Source organism: Peromyscus maniculatus, chromosome 21 (assembly GCF_049852395.1).
Source record: "Peromyscus maniculatus bairdii isolate BWxNUB_F1_BW_parent chromosome 21, HU_Pman_BW_mat_3.1, whole genome shotgun sequence".
Lineage (NCBI taxonomy): Eukaryota > Metazoa > Chordata > Mammalia > Rodentia > Cricetidae > Peromyscus > Peromyscus maniculatus.
Genome location: NC_134872.1, coordinates 13,263,782 through 13,280,687, shown reverse-complemented (window position 1 = coordinate 13,280,687; position 16,906 = coordinate 13,263,782). Strand labels below are relative to the sequence as shown.

General features: G+C 46.5%; 1 protein-coding gene across 3 annotated transcripts in view; it reads right to left on the bottom strand.

Moving 5' to 3' along the window:
- Cabin1 (calcineurin binding protein 1) overlaps window positions 1-16,407 on the bottom strand; it is a 128,404-nt gene extending 111,997 nt beyond the window's left edge. For 2 of the 3 annotated variants that reach the window (XM_076558630.1, XM_076558632.1), the window contains exons 1-7: window positions 16,039-16,407; window positions 7,780-7,854; window positions 7,047-7,139; window positions 6,534-6,647; window positions 5,181-5,315; window positions 2,470-2,650; window positions 1,226-1,355 (exon numbers count right to left, since the gene is read on the bottom strand). In XM_076558630.1, coding sequence (XP_076414745.1) covers window positions 1,226-1,355; window positions 2,470-2,650; window positions 5,181-5,315; window positions 6,534-6,647; window positions 7,047-7,139; window positions 7,780-7,782 — 656 coding nt within the window. In that variant the 5' untranslated portion in view covers window positions 7,783-7,854; window positions 16,039-16,407. Of the gene's footprint in view, window positions 1-1,225; window positions 1,356-2,469; window positions 2,651-5,180; window positions 5,316-6,533; window positions 6,648-7,046; window positions 7,140-7,779; window positions 7,855-8,874; window positions 8,932-16,038 lie in introns of those variants that run through there. The other variant, XM_076558631.1, reaches the window with a different exon arrangement.
- Window positions 16,408-16,906: the final 499 nt, after the last annotated feature.

Genomic DNA, 16,906 nt, shown 5'->3' with positions numbered 1-16,906 from the left:
CAAATTACCATGTGACTCTGACCTCAAATGGGTAGTGATCAGCATTCGAATACCCACATACGCTGGGAATCACAAAAGCCATTTGTTCCCTCCACAATTCACAGCAGGACAAAGAGTTTTCATGTGCATTAATAGTGTCACCTTTCTGTCTGAAAAGCCACGGGAAAGGAAAGCCTCAACTATCTGTTTCCAACAATGTCATTTGACAAATTTTTGTTCACCAAAATCAATGGTGTCTCCAAAATACAGAAAGATCTCGGGTGACCACTCACAGCCTGAGATGACACAATACCTGCCCTCCCAGTGTGCCCAGACTGTCCTGGTGCCTCCAGGATGACTACTCCACACAGCCACCCGAGAGACTTAATCTCCCCAGAAACATTCATTAGTTCACTCCAGACACTCACAGTCACACAGGGCCAGGCAGGAATGTGCCAGGCACTGAGGCGGCTCTAACAAAGAAATCAGAGAGGGAAAAGCAGGAGGTAAATGTTGTGGCTATCGCTCTGTATAAATAAAATGCTGATTGGCCAGTAGCCAGGCAGAAGTATAAGCAGGACAAGCAGAGAAGAGAATTCTGGGAAGTGGAAGGCTGAGGCAGAGAGACGCTACCAGTCGCCATGATGAGAAGCAGATGTTAAGATGCCGGTAAGCCAAGAGCTGTGTGGCAACTTATAGATTAATAGAAATGGGTAAAGCTATAAGAACAGTTAGCAAGAAGCCTGCCACGGCCATACAGTTTGTAAGCAATGTAAGTCTCTGTGTGTTTACTTGGCTGGGTCTGAGCGGCTGCGGGACTGGCAGGTGACAGATTTGTCCTGACTGTGGGCCAGGCAGGACTGGAGAAAACTCCAGCTACAGGTAAAGAGAGAGAAGGAAGAGCCTGAGCTGCAGAGGGCCTCTGGGTAATATAGGTAGGGATGAGCTTTGCTCTGGAGGCATGGCGGCAGAGGTGGGACAAGATCGGGGCGTGTTTGGGATACTGGATTCGGGCAGCACTGGTGACAAATCTTGGCAGGAGTGTGACCCTGAGTTCAATCCCTATTCCCTAACCTTACCAAACAACACACAGACAGGCCAAAGGGAGCCAGTTGATGAGGTCAGCACAGGTGATGAAGCCCTGGTGTCCAGAGACTCCAATTACACACAGACCAGGACAGAGATGGGGACAAAGGATGCTCCTGATGCTTACCAGCCACACATGGTAACATGATGCAGGCCTTACCATTTGAGGAACATTCGGAGTGAGTCCTTCCGGAGACAAGGCTGCTCTTCAAAGATCTTCTCCTTGAGAACCAGACCTTTGCTGTATCGGCAGTCTTTCTCCAGTGCTTTGCAGATGAAGTACAGACATGCTAGCAGGAGAGAAACAGTTTAGGAGCTACGAGTGCTTTCAGAACTCTAGCCTTCCGGTCAGTACCAGGAGAATGCCCCACTCTGGAATCAAAGACTGCACCACAACAATGGTGGGGCAGCATCTTAACCAACCCCGTTACTAACGACTGCTAGACTAATATCCAGAATACACCAGACACACACCTGCAGGTGAGGAGGACAGCCAGGGCCAGAAGCAAACAGATTTTATGACTGTCCTGCACGGCCTTGACCCGTGAGTCCATATTTAACAACCGTGGCAATAAAAAAAAAAGAATCTAAGGAGTTCACAGTGATTAGCTGTGGGCTAACAACCTTCAAAATAGCTGGCCATCTCAGCTATGAGAGCGGCACTGCCACCCAGTGGCCTAGAGGACAAGAGCATCAAACCAAAGACAATTATTCCTGAACCTAAAGACTTCATGAAATCTGCCTTACTAAGTTCTAGGTTTATCTGGAACTTTTCACTCCTTCTTTTCTGTTTCTCACTTTGGGGATAGAGAAGGGGATGTTTATAATACAAATGTCCCACCACTATATTTTGGAGCACATCAACTATCTGGCTAGGCCCAGAGGTAGAGAAGAATGCTTCAGGATGAATTATACCTCTAGAATCACATACACATGAAGTGGGCTCCCCTTCCCTCTTGTTTTTTCAACCCCACCCCATCATTTAAAGATACAAGAGGTGGCAAACCCAGAAGCCAAGACCAGGCACCAATCTGCTGGCACCCTGATCTTAGGCTTCCTAGCCTCCAAAGCTATGAGAAATAAATGTCTGACAGTGAGCCACTTGATGTGGCAAGCATTTGAGTTCAAGACTAGCCTAGGTGACACAGGAGACCTTTCTCAAAGAACCAAAAGAACCACCACCCAAAAGACAGGACAATGCACAAAGGAAAGAGGGGATCATTTAGAATACAGTACTATTATCTTCCTGCAATACTTACAAGTATCTGATTAACCCAGAAAGGAAAACAGAATAGAGCTGGTATGTAAAAACATCTCCATTCTTCCTCAGTTGGCACAAAGTCTACCCAGATCAAGTTTGCTACCAGCTTACCCAACTGACCTCGCTCCTCTGTCCCGACTCACTTGTGTAATCGCTGAGGGTGTACAAAACAGTGATGAGATTGTCCAAGCAGGGCCAGTGGTCAGGGTTACACCGAAGCCCTTCCTCAAAAGCATGGCGAGCCAGGGGGAGCCGGATGAGCCTCAGGGCCACGTGTCCAATTTTATACCAAAGGTTGACATCGGTGGAATCCAGCATCACTGCCTAGAAGCAACATAAGCAGAGGGTACATGGATGCTCTTGATCAGATTTCTCAGTGAGCAGGCAAGGCGGGGATAGACAGGACAAGGCACTGCCCCAGCCCTTCAATTACCCAGGGCGGTGGCAAGGGAGTGTGCCTGACCACTTATAACTGATAGAGCGGGCTCACTTTCCAAGACAAGTCACATGGAACAGGGCACGTGACTCACACCTGTAATCCCAACACTCTGGAGGCTGAGGCAGGAGGACAGCAAGGTCAAGACCAAAGTGAGTTTCTGGACAGCGTAAGCCACATAATGAAATCTTCCTCAAGAAATACAAGTTATATAATAAGCCCATGTCTATAATCCCAGCACTTGAGAAGAGGAGAGTTAAGAGTTCAAGGTTATCCTCCCGTCATAGCCCTGAAATACATGAGAACTGTCACACAACATTTATTTTTGTAAATGTTACCTGAGCTAATTTATTTAACTTAGGACATCGTCTCCACATACTGCGCTAATGGAAACGTGTGTACTTCACACATTTAATAGGGAAAGAAGAGAAAGAGGACTCTGGGGGGAAGCTGTGTGGGTGGAGCACTTGCCTGACAAAGAGGAGGAGGACCCAAGTCTAACCCTCAGAACTCATTCACAATGCTGCGCATGCTCGTTCTGGGGCCAGCAGAAAAGGGTGGGTCCCTGAGATTCACTGGACAACTAGACTACTTCTAACTGGTTGAGCTCAAGGCCTATAAGAGACCCTGTACTAAAAAAGCTGGACATGTTCCTGAGGAGGGCATGTGCACACATGCATACTTGGGAGGGGGATGGAGCTGCTGAAAAGGTGGCTCAGAGTTTAGGAGCACTTGCTGCGCCTGCAGAGGATGCAAGTTTGGTTCCCAGCACCTGCATCAGCCAGCTCACACTTGTAACTCCAGCTCCACGGGGACCTGAAGCCAAAGGCACTGACAAGCACCTGCAGTCACATATTCACACAAACACATAATTAAAAATATAACAAATCTTTAAAATAAATCAAAAGAAGTAAGAGGAATTGGACACTAAGAAAATATGGGAGTCTTATATGATTCTAGAAAAATTATAGGCTTTGAGAAGACCTTAGTTCACACCACTGTTCCAACATTAATTAGCTGAATGACCTAAGCTTGTGTCCTCATCACTGAAATGAGGATAAATTCACCCTCCTTGCAAAATGGCCTAAAATTGCATGGTGAGTACTTGGCACACTATCGGGTGTGGTGATATATTGTGTACCCTAATAAAATTGATCAGAGGACAGAACAAGCCACTAGATTAAACACAGAGGCCAGGCAGTGGTGGCACACACCTTTATTCCTAGCACGTGGGAGGCAGAGTCTACATATCTGTGAATTCAAAGCTACCCTGGACTATATGTGATTGACTCAGTCTAGGAGAGAAAACAGAGCCAGGCAGTGGTGGCACACACCTTTAATCCCAGTACTTGGGAGTCACATGCCTTTAATCCCAGGAAGTGATGGCTGGGCAGAGAAAGGTATATAAGGTATGAGGAAACAGGAACTAAAGGCTTTTCCGAAGAGGCATCCCATTTCAGCTAGGGGCTTTTTAGGCTGAAGCCTTTTCGGCTGAGGAAGTTAATTCAGCTGAGGCCTTTTTGGCTGTGGAGCCTTTCAGGTGAGGACTCAGAAGACTTCAGTCAGAGGATTCATGGAGTTAGTGAGGTGAGATGTGGCTGTGGCTTATTCCTTTGTCTATCTGATCTTTCAGCATTTACCCCAATATCTGGCTCTGGATTTTTTATTAAGACCATTTAGGGGGGCTGGAGAGATGGTTCAGAAGTTAAGAGCACTGACTGCTCTTCCAGAGGTCCTGAGTTCAATTCCCAGCAACCACATGGTGGCTCACAACCATCTGTAATGATATCTTGTGCCCTCTTCTGGCCTGCAGACATACATGCAGACAGAACACTGTATACATAATAAATAAATAAATCTTTAAAAATAAAAAAAATAAAAAAAAAAAACATTTAGGAATTCGTATTACAATCTGGTGCACTGGAGATACCCATAGAGAGAGCAACAGAAATAATGCCAATGTTATTATGACTAGAGTACACTGAATACAAGTGTCAGGCTCTGGTCTTCTACTTAAAATTCACCAACTTGTTTACTTTGCTCCAAACTTGCAATGTGGTCCTCCAACCTCAGCCCCTCCACTGTTTGGTTTATTGATATGTGTGCCACTATGCCCAGCTTTACTTTTTTTTTTCTCCCATTACATTGGTATAGACCTGGAAGTTCAACTGGATTAAATAAATCACCTACAGTCACATGTGTACTGATGGTAGAAAATTTCACATATAATCCTCTGCACTGAAGTCCATCCCAATCCCTAACTCTGGCTTTCCAGGCCTTTCTGCATTCAATAATGCCTTGGGCACAAGAGCCTGATGGGACACCCCTATAAACTCTTCTTTTTGGTCAACAAGACCACATCATACCCCTTCTTCCTCGGTTTTCTAAATGGCCATCTGAGCACTACCAACTCTATACCTCCAAATAGAATTCCATGGCCGTCTCTAGATCTTCTCGTTGGGCTGCCAGCTGGGCCAGGTTCTTATACGTGGAATATTTCAGTATCAGTCCAGGGTGTTTCAGCCCTTCTTTCTCATCTCCGGATGAAACTGCCTGAGAGAAAACAGAGGCAGAAATGACACCACAGGCCTGCAGCTCCAGCAAGCAGTCAACAGGAGCCCAGGCCAGACACTGCTTCAGACAGCCCGGTCCACCTCACCTGGGAAATGCAGGTGCTGCACATAGTCTTGGTAGACCCAACAGCTCCATCATACAAGAAAGGCCAAACTACCATGAAGCACTCCGCAGAGATTGGGGAATCAAGGACAAGGGAGCCCCTCTCCACCCCTGCTGCTGCATCAGGGTGAGTGCTCAGTGTAGCTGGTAACATCCATCAGTTCTGAAAAGCCAGCCCAGCCAGTCCCCCTATTCAGGGACAAGTGTGAAGAGGCTTCCTGGGGTGAGCAGGCAGAACCTAAAGCTTTGCCCCAGAAATCTCTGGGTTAGAAGTCAGGAGGCCAAGCTCCTGGCTCTGAATCATCACATAGCTACCCACAGGCTATTCCAACTAAAGAGCTGGTGTCAGTGAACTCTGGAATAAAAGGACACTAATTCCTAGCCTGGATATCATATGTGAACATGAGATCAAGAGCATAAGGATTGTAAACATCTTTAACATAAAGTTATTTCACCACTGTTTTCATAGCAACGCCTTAAAAACATTAAGTCTTCCAAGAAATCACTGCATAAAAACTATTGCCAGAGCCAGGTGTGGTGGCTCAGCCTTTAGTCCCGGCACTCAGGAGGCAGAAGCTGGCGGATCTCTGTGAGTTCAAGGCCAGTCTGGGCTACAGAGTGAGTTCCAGGACAGTCAGGGCTACACAGTAAAACCCTGTCTTGAATCCCATCCCCTAAAAAGAAAAGTGTCTGGGCATAGTGATATGTACTTTTAATCACAGCATTCACGAGGCAGAGACAGGCAGAACTCTGTTAGTTAAAGGTCAGTCTGTCTGGATAGAGAATTCCAAGCCAGCCAGCACAGCACTCAGGAGGTGGGGGTAGGCCAATCAGTTCAAGGCTAGCTTTGGCTACACAACAAGTTCAAGACTAGCCTGGACTACATGACATTCTGTCTCAAAAAGAAAAAACTAAAACCAAACACATGCACACATGTACACATGTGAGAGAGAGACAGACAACAGTGAGAAGCACTAGGCAGGATGTTCCCTGCCTGCAATCCCAGCATCTAGGAGAACCCTGAGATTCACACTAGCCTGGACTTCAAGTGAGACTCTGTCTCAAAACCCACAGGCCAGCCTACCAGGGCCTCACCTCCCGCAACAGTCGCGCCTCCAGGAGCTCATGGTAGGCCTTGGCAGACTCCTCAAACCTGTCATGTTTCTGGAGATCCAGGGCCTTGTGGTATAGGGCAAAAGCCTCTGCTTCCTGCAAACCAAGATAGGAAATGTTTTACACCACACAAAAGTTGATCCTTTTAAACCAAAAATGTGTGTAAAGGGAAGGCGATGAGTTGCTGCCCAGTTAACTGTCAGCCTCTACAGCAAAAGAAATTCTACTACTCAGTGTCCAGACTTCATTAATGGGAAACAGAGTCCCTTTGGGCACACAGAGAGAGAGATATGTAGGCACCACTGAGTGTAGGCAAGAGGCAAGAAGATAGAGCTCTTCAGCAGGACTATCTCCTGAGTGAAACAAGTTCAACCTGAGGTGGAGCCAGCCATCAGCACAATGCAAGTTCCCCTTAGAACGCCATTGAGGAGATGCCTGAATTCACTGAAAATGAGCAGCAAGGTCTCCCTCAGAGAAAGATCTTAGAGTACATACCTGAGCCTCCTTTGTCTGGATTTTGTGGCTTTTAAAGCTTCCTTCATGGTCATCCTCAATTGTAGAGCTGGCATTTAAGGCTGCAATTCGAATCTAGAAATGAGTTCAGAGGAAGAGCAGCACAGTGCTCAGGTGAGTATAACCCTGCTTCACAACATATTCTAGGCTACTATGAAAAGCTATGGAGGAATGAACCACCAACAATCACCTCGAGGAGAAAACCAGAATAAGAATTTATCTGTGGGACGCTGCCAATCAGGGTGGAGGGTAAACCCTGGATACTGTCCACCACAAAAGGAACAGAGGCCGGGAGCACCCAGCTTATACTTAACACAGTATAAGACCTGTGTGTTAGAGTAACAATCCCAGCCAGGCATGGTGGCACGTGCCTTTAATGCCAGCACTGAGGAGGCAGAGGCAGGCAGATCTCTGAGTTCAAGGCCAGTCTAGTCTACAAGATGAGTTCCAGGACAGCCAGGGCTGTTAGACAGAAAAACCCTGTTTTGAAAAGCAAAACAAACAACAGAATATCAATCCCAATGAAACATGGCATGCTAGTGTCTTTCCTACAAATGTGACTGAAGCCCTACAAGCAACAGCCAGTCAGTATCCTCCCCCACAGGTGTACCAAAAGCCTTCCGTTCATGAAGGCTGCACAAGGAAAATTCCCCTTACCCCCAGGAGCACAGTGACAACACTGTCACCAACAACTCAGGCCGGCATCAGTTCTTACCATGTTCAGAGGTTCAGCACCACCATGGAGGGTCACTTCCCATCACTGGTAGAGGATGTGCCAGTCCACAGTCCCCTACAAAGGAAACAGGACCAGGGGGTTCAGGAAGAGCCAACAGCAGCACTGTGCTGGGGCCCAGCTGTGTCTTAGAAATATGGGAAAAAAAAAAACAGAATTAAAGGGAGGTAAACCAGTTTGAAGGCTGTAAAATATGATGGGGTGGCAAGAGGGTGAGATGTTAGAACTTCCTATGTTGTTCCTGGGAATATAAAATGGACCCTATGGAAAATACATTGACAGTTCCTCAAAATGCCAAACAGAATTAGCATATGATCTGGAAGTTCATATCTTCAGATCTCAGAAGAAAACATAGACACACCAAAATATGCTCATGAATGAACATAGCAGCATTATTCCTAAGAGCTAAAAGGTGGAGCAACCACAATATCCATAAACTGATGAACAAATAAAATAGGGAAAGTCCATGAAAGACCATTGTCCATTCATAAAATAATATTCTGATATATGCTACAACATGAAGGAACCTGTAAAAACTAAGCTAAATAAAAGATGCCATACACAAGAGAGTCAACACTATCTGGTTCCAGTTATGTGATGTATCCGGAATAGACAGGATGGACCAGCAGGCAGGGAGAATGTTGAGATCAGGCTGTGGCCTGCTTGCTCTAAGTCTATATTGTGTAAAATTCTGGTTCTTCAGGCTGTGCCTTGCCCCCGGGGACTCCATTTTGAGAATGAAGGATGACTATGTACATGGTGAACCTGTGACCGTTCATCCACTCAGCATCACCCACATAGCACAAACTGATAAATGACTTGTTCCTGGGAGTAGAAAGGTTCCCATACTATCAACGTATCAGGTGAACTGGGACTGTAGGAGCACATGGTATACTAAAACTTTATCAGGAAAACTAGGCCCAACAACTTCCTGGACACCCAGCACTGCACTGGCCACAGTCCCCAGCAACCATCACCTGACTGTCTGGGGTGGGCATCAAGGGCTGACAGGCAGGCAACTCCCAACTTTCCCAGGAGCTTCCGCTCAGCTCAGTCCCAGCTGTTGACAGAACCTACCCAAGTGCTGCTGCCTGTGCTAGCTGCTCTCCTGTTTGTCCGTCCGTCCGTCTGCCCATGTGATCATCTGGACCAACACTGCCCTTTCCCCTCTGCAAATGGACTCAGTCTGCAGCCTTGCTCTCAAACCCACGACCAGCAGCAGCAATCTGACTAACAACAGCAACAGCTTCCCCAGAGGTGGACACCATTTGCATTTCCATCAGCTTTCCTACATCTCAGGACTTCTGAACCCTCTTGAACTCTGCTGTGGCCTCTTGCCCCCTGACAGCAATTCTGGGGAGAGAGCGAGGGCGGGTGGGGGGTGGGGGAGGGGAGACAGACAGACAGACAGGGACAGAGAGAAAGCGAGCAGCGAGCTTCCTCCTGAAGGAGCATTCTCCTGTAAGCCTTGCTTGCCTTCTGTCTGTAGGCTGAGAGAGGGCAGTGAGGCAGCCACCACACGAGACAACTGTTGGTGCATGGCTAAACCACAGTGATTTCCTGACCACCTGGACATTTCACATGCATCAAGTAGGAACGGGGCTGCTGTACCCAGTGTTTGCTTCCTTTTCTCTTCTGAAGAGGGGTGGAGGGGATCCTTTACCAGAAGCATGCTCCTGTATGGAGATAGTCACCATCGCAAAAAGGTTACTGTGTAATCTGCAATGTGTAACCTAAAGTCAATATTAGTATCTAACACTAGGATAAAGAATCTGTGTTTACCTCAGTCAGCTTTATCAAGGAAAGTGGGAGTAACTGGCAAACCGGTGCCGCTGAAACTGCCATACCTTGTGAATTTATTGTTATTCTATTACTTATCATTACTTTATTATTGTTGTTGTTCTGGTGCTGTGAAAAGACTAAACATTTGCATCTATGTTTATGACATAGTGTGCTTAAGACATAGGAGGGTTCTGGAGAGTTCTGTGGTTTGAGTAGTATTTGTCTGCTCCAATACTCACCCTGAAATCTGGTTCCCAATGTAACAGTGTTAAGAGGTGACAGGGCAGGACTGCAGAGATGGTTCAGCACTGCAGAGAACACAGTTCAGTTCCCAGCACCCATGTCAGGCAACTCACAACCACCTGTAAGGCCAACTTCAGACAGTGCACCACCCTCTACTGGCCTCCAGGGGCACCTGCACCCATGTGCACATACACCACACCCACACACATAACTACAGATAAGAAATCCTATGTCTGTGATCCCAGTGCTCCTATAGCAAGAAGAGAGGTGGAGAAGGAGATGCTCTGGAAGCTCACAGACCAGGAAGGCTGGTGTGCACAGCAGTGAACAAGAGACCTTGATTTCAAAACAAAGTGGAAGGGCCAATGAGATGATTCAGCATGGAAACAACCCGAGTTCAATCCCCAGAACCCACATAAACATGGAAGAGAAAAACCTCCACAGAGCTGTCCTCTAACCTCTGCATGTGTGCTGTGTCATGTGTACATCCACCCCGAAAGACAGACAGACAGACAGACACACAGACACACAGACACACACACACACACACACACACACACTTAAAGTTTAGAAAAATCAAATCAAGTAAACTGACATGGAGAGATGGCTCAGCAGGTAAACGTGTTTGCCATGTAAGCCTGAGAACGCAAGTTCAATGCCTGGAGCCCACAGAGGTGGAAGGAGAGAACCAACTCCCAAAAAGTATACTCTAACCTCCACACACAAACATCATACACACACAGTAATATTTTAAATTCGTGTTTATTTTAGGTGTATAGATGTTTTGCCTGTATGTATGTCTGTGTGCCACATGTGTGCCTGGTGCCTGCAGAGGCCAGAAAAGGACATCAGATCCCCCAAGACTGGAGTTAAAGACAGTTGTCTGCTGCTATGTGTGTTCTGGGAATCAAATCTGGGTCTTTTGGAAGACAGCCAATGCTCTTAACCATTGAAGCATCTCTCTAACCCCAATAATGGTCTTAATTTGAAAAAATCGGGGCGGAGTGTGCGCCCCCCCTCCCACAAGGACCAACACCCAAGTTGTCATCTACCCTCCACATCTTTACTATGGCAAGTACAAACACACATACACCTTTCCACAAACATGAAAACCAAGACAGATCTGATCAAAGCCTGTAACTAAGGAGAGATGACTCCGCCGATAAAATGGTTGCTGTGCAAACACCAGAACCTGAGCTCAGAGCCCCAGTGTGCATCAGCGAGCCTGGAACGAGCAAGCGAGCGAGCGAGCGAGCGAGGGGACGGAGACAGGAAGACCTCCGGAGGTCCCTGACCACTAAACTACTGACGAGAACGAGGGGAGAGAGACAGGAAGACCTCTGGAGGTCCCTCATCACTAAACTACTGACGAGAACGAGGGGACAGAGACAGGAAGACCTCCGGAGGTCCCTGACCACTAAACTACTGACGAGAATGAGGGGAGAGAGACAGGAAGACCTCTGGAGGTCCCTCATCACTAAACTACTGACAAGTGCCAGGTTCAGTGAGAAAAGTAACGAAAAACTTCTGGGTAAGCTTTGTTGACACCCATGGGAGGCCTGCCCCTCCTGAACAGAAACAGAGGAGTGGACTGGTGGGGGGGAGAGGAGGGGAGGTGCAGAGGGAACCGGAGGAGAGGAGGGAGGGGAAACTATGGTCGGGATATAGAATAAAAGAAAAGCATTCAATAAAAAAAGCAAATTAAACTAAAATAAATGTAACAAAATATAAAAATGAAAACAATTAAATCATGTCATAAAATTATTTCCATAAGCAGACAGCTTAGCACTTAAAAGTCCTGGCTGCCCTTGCTGAGAACCCAGATTCAGTTCACATATCAGACGTCTCACAACCACCTGTAAGCCAGTTCAGGGGATCCAGTGCCCTCTTCTAGCCTATGCAGGTACTGTGTGATCAGGATGATATACGGACAGGCAGCTATACATAGACGTTCTAAAATACATTAACTTTTTTCAGATTAAAAACATCTGACAAAATGCAATACCTATGAACAAGAAAACACTTGAAGAAAATGGGGACTAAAGGACAGCTTCTTGTCATGGTAAAATATAAATACCTTGGTCCTAAAGCCAAAATAGCATTTAATGGAGAAACACTACCAACATTCCTACTGACCCCAGGACTGGAGCCAGGATGGCCACCTTCTCTGCTATTGCTCTCTACTGCACTCGGATGACCAGCCAATGCAATGAGAACAGGAAAAGCAAACTGAGGTTTGGGAATGGGTATGAAAGCTGGGTTTAACCTCAGCAGTGGGAGGCTGAGGCAGTAGGGCCAGCATGGGATGCATGGCAAGATCCCATCTCAAAAAAATAAAGAAAGAAAGAAGTGAATAAAAAGTAAAAGTGTTACTAATTGCTGTGCTGATAATACAACAGAATACCTTAAGAAAAAACTCTCCAAACCCACAGTCAATGGCAAACTTATACAATAATACAAGAACTCAGTGAAGTAGCAAGGATATCATTAGCATGAAGCCCATTGGTACAGAGCTGGCTCATCAGGAAAGGGCACCCACTGCTCTTGCCCAGGACACAAGTCTGGATCCCAGCACCAACATCAAGTGGCTCACAGCCATCTGTAACTCCAGCTCAGGGAATCTGATGCCCCCTTCTGGCTTCCCTGGACAACTGCATTCATGGGCACATACCCACACACAAACATATATACATACCTAATTTAAAAATTAAAATCTTCACTGGGCAGTGGTGACCCATGCCTTTAATCCTAACACTCAGGAGGCAGAGGCAGGTAGATCTCTGCATTCAAGGCCAGCCTGGTCCACAGTGAGTTCTAGGACACCCAGGGCTACACAGAGAAAACTTGTCTTGAAAAAAAACAAATAATACTAATCATCATCATCTAAAGATTAATATAAAATTGATGCATACAAACCATAAACAGAAACTATGATAACACAAAAAAATTCCATCTATAGTAGCAACAAGATTCAGTCCTTATCTGCAATTTATGTGAGGGAAATTTGAAAACACGAAAGTGAACTTAAATGAATAGAATAAATGCATCTCTTCTCCTTGGGTGGACTCAACTACATAAAATGTCAGTTCTCCCAAGTTTACCACACACTCTCTGTGACCCCAGGAAAAACACCAAGAAGACAGGACGACACGAAAGGTGCTTGGGGAAAATAAACCACAAGACTATCCAGAACTAAGTGACAAAACAAAAAAACAACCTAGCCATGCGGTGGTGGCACACACCGTTAATCCCAGCACTCAGGAGGCAGAGACAGGCAGATCTCTGTGAGTTCGAGACCAACCTGGTCTACAGAACAAGTTCCAGAGCAGCCAGCACTACACCGAGAAATCTTGTCTTGAAAATCCAAACCAAAACAAAACAAAAAATCTTCTAAGGGGATCGGCTTTATCCAATACTAATTACAGCATAAAGCCTTAATTGTTGAAACAAGTGGTACCAGTGCATGTAGCAGAAAGAGGTCAGGCCCAGAATGACACTCAAGTGTGTGTGTTCTATGGTTTGATTCAATTTTAGCGTGTTGCCCAAAAGGTTCACGAGCTTCAGTCAGGCTATGCTGGCAGACAGTATGACCTTTAGGAGGCAATGACTACAGTACCTCTGGTCATCAGGCTTGGCAGCAAGTGCCTTTACCAACAACAAGATGGCTCAGATGATAAAGAAACCTGAGTTCAAGCCCCAGAACCCACATAAAGGTGGAAAGAAACAACCAACTCCACAAAGTTGCCCTCTTTAAACTCCACACTGGTGCTGCGGCAAGCACGTGCCCCCCCCCCCATAATTCTGTCAATTAGTTAAATAATTTTTTGCTGTTGTTTTTTAAGCTGGGCATGGTGGCCTGTTATCCCAACACTCAGGAAAAAGAGGCACCTGGAGGAATGTTGCAAGTTCAACACCATCCTGGTCTATTTTAAATAGCAAATTCCAGGTCAGTCAGGACTATACAATGAACTCCTGTCTCAAGGCGAGGGGGGTAAGCAAAATGTTGACTGAAATTGTGGAAAAACAGTACTATTCTCACATAAATGAAAAGTGATACAATCCTCCTGGAAAGCAATTTGACAAAACCTCAGAAAATTACAGTTGCAATTACATTTCAATCAGAATTGTACTTTTAGACCTCTACCCTGAAGACACATCTCCAACAATACAAAAACACATGTACTTAGGATTATTTGTTGTGCAGCAGTTGGTAATTGCAAGATAATGGAAACAACCTAAATGGCTATAAAGAGAATGGATAAATTAACTATGGAACATCCACATAAGTAATACGCCAAAGCAAAGATTAATAATGGGAATTATTCATAATATGCAAAAGGCAGAAACAATTCAAAAGTCCATCATTTTATGAATGGATACACAAAACATGGTACATTCACAAAAACCATGGGGAGCGGAGGAAGGCCTGAGTAAACATGTAAGGAGCACATGAAGTCCTGAGTACATGTGTACTGTTGACATGGGCATGGTGTCAAGGACCCCAATGCCTTGGACCCATGGGAATGGCAAAGCCTTCACCCAGTCCACGTGCCACTGCTGACTGTGTGCAGAAAATGTCCCTGCAGCTTCCTCCTCCCGGATGTTCAGAGCTGAGACTGCTACCCTACCAGGACCCCCTGTCCAGACTAGCTAACCTGCCTCCTTCTTCAGCTGTATTCAGTAATATCTACCTCTTGGATCCAAAAGTACAAAACACATTCAGATGTATAAAATAAACGTACTGAGTGTCTGAGTTGCTGCTGCTGGTGGTGCATCCCCATAAAGGGTGCATGACCCACCTGACCCCAGCTTTTCAGTCATGCACCTGAGATTATCATGTATCGTTGTGTGTGTAAGCAATTCAAGAATGTTGGGTCACATATTTATTGTTTACCATGAACCCAGAAGCAGCTTTAAAACAGTGAAGAGTGCTGAACAGATGGCTGAGCACTTAACGGCACTTGCTGCTCTTGCAGAGGACCTGGGTTCAGCTCTCAGCACCCATACAGCGGCTGAGTCTAACGTCCATTCTAGGAAACACAACACCCCAGTTTCCCTGGTACCAGACATGCACATGACGAACATAACATGCATGCAGCAAGCACTCGTACATATAAAGTAAAAATGAATCAACCTTCAGAAAAAAAGAGCAGTTACAAAATAAAGAGGAGAAACAAGTCCCAAAAATGTCTTGGAATTCAGATTTCCTTTGGATTCTGCAATTTTTGCATGTATATAATAAGATATCTTACTGATGAGACTCGTCAAAACACAAAATTTACTTGTTTCATATAGCCTTATACAGATGGCCTGAAGAATAATTTTTACATGGAACAAAGTTTCATAGTGCAACATTTCCACTTGTGCAGTCATCTCTGCACTCAAGAGTTCTGGATTTGGGAGGGAATTTCAATTTATTTATAATCATTTATCAAATTCCCAGACTAGCAGTTCCATTATTCTAAGAATAGCACATTAATTGCTTTAGATTCTCAAATTTCCAAACCACACCCCACCTTTTTTTTTTTTTTTTTTTTTTTTTGGACAAGATCTCACTATATAGCCCCAGCAAAATGGGCCTGGACTTGCTATGTAGAACAAGCTGCGAGATAACAAGCATGCACTGTCATAGCAAGTCTGTTCCCAAACTTTAAAAGTATAGTTTCCACGGCCCAATGTCACATGATAAAGAAAAGTACTTTAAGCCCCTCAGCACTGTAATCCAGTGATAGATAAGCAATGGTGGCGCCTAATCTTTTGCCCGGTGGCTCATCAGAGAGTCTCACTATGCAACTCTGACTGTCCTGGAACTCACTATGTAGACCAGGTTGAACTCACAGAGACCCAGAGTATAGCCACCCCAAATCTAAAACATCATTAAAAGTATTGTTGTTCTTGTTAATGGAGACCATTCTAAATTCTATTTCTAAACAAAGTAATGAATCACAGAGAAGGAACTTTCGCCTCATAGAGTTCACCAGGCCACACTCCTGACCTAGGAGAAGTCAAGTCTTGAAGCGTTAAGCAGCTCCCAAATCCACAGGTGCAGAAACCGGGGGTGCCGGGTGAAGTCGATCTCCTTGCCTCCTCCAGGGAGGCTGTTCAGAGGAATGGTTTGCAGCCGGTGTAAGCCGCGCCGGGAACTTTGCAATCATTGAAAACCTCCCCTCGGCCTCCGTTTCCACGCCCTGTAAATGGCACGAGTACCACACTCACCTCGCTGGGCTGCGGTGAAGGTGAGTGAAAGGACGCACAGAAAGGGATGGCTTCGCGCTGCAGTCTCCGTGACCCACCCAGGGCACCTCGGGGCGGCGGCGGGAGTCGCCGGCATGGGCAGAAGGCCTGGTCCGGTGCCGGCGGGTCTCCGGCCTGACTTCGGCCCCGCGGCCGTGAGGATGCCGAGAGCCGCGGCCTTCCCGCGTGGTTCCACCTCCTCCGGCTCACCGAAGCCGCGCGAAACACCCGCAAACCCGACTCCCCGGAACTCGCCCGGCGTCTCCACGGCAACGACCGGAGCACCCAGACTCCTGCGCGCCGCACGCTCAACAAGGAACGCTCTCATTGGCTGGAGTGCCGGCTTTTGTCAGCCAATCGGCGTGGGCGCTCGCGCCACTGGCTGTCTGAGCGGACGCGCAGGCGCCCTGTAGGCTGTGTCTTTGTGATTCCCGCCGGTGTTTGCGCTTCCCCGCTGCTTATCGGGTTCGAGAGCCCTGAGCTCCTGCAGGACTTAGTTTTGTTCTTTTTTCTTTTTTTTTTTTTGGTTTTTCGAGACAGGGTTTCTCTGCGTAGCTTTGCGCCTTTCCTGGAGCTCTCTTGGTAGCACAGGCTGGCCTCGAACTCACAGAGATCCGCCTGGCTCTGCCTCCCGAGTGCTGGGATTAAAGGCGTGCGCCACCACCGCCCGGCTAGTTTTGTTCTTTTTTAAGACAGTGTCTCACACCTCAGTCCTAGCTATCCTCGAACCTGTGGCAACCCTCCTACTTCGGTCTCCAGGCTACTGAGGTGACTGTCAGACCCCACCACTTGCAGCGTTTATGAAGTGCAAGTTTGTAGACTCGGGCCCCGCGGTCACTAAAAGAAGGGC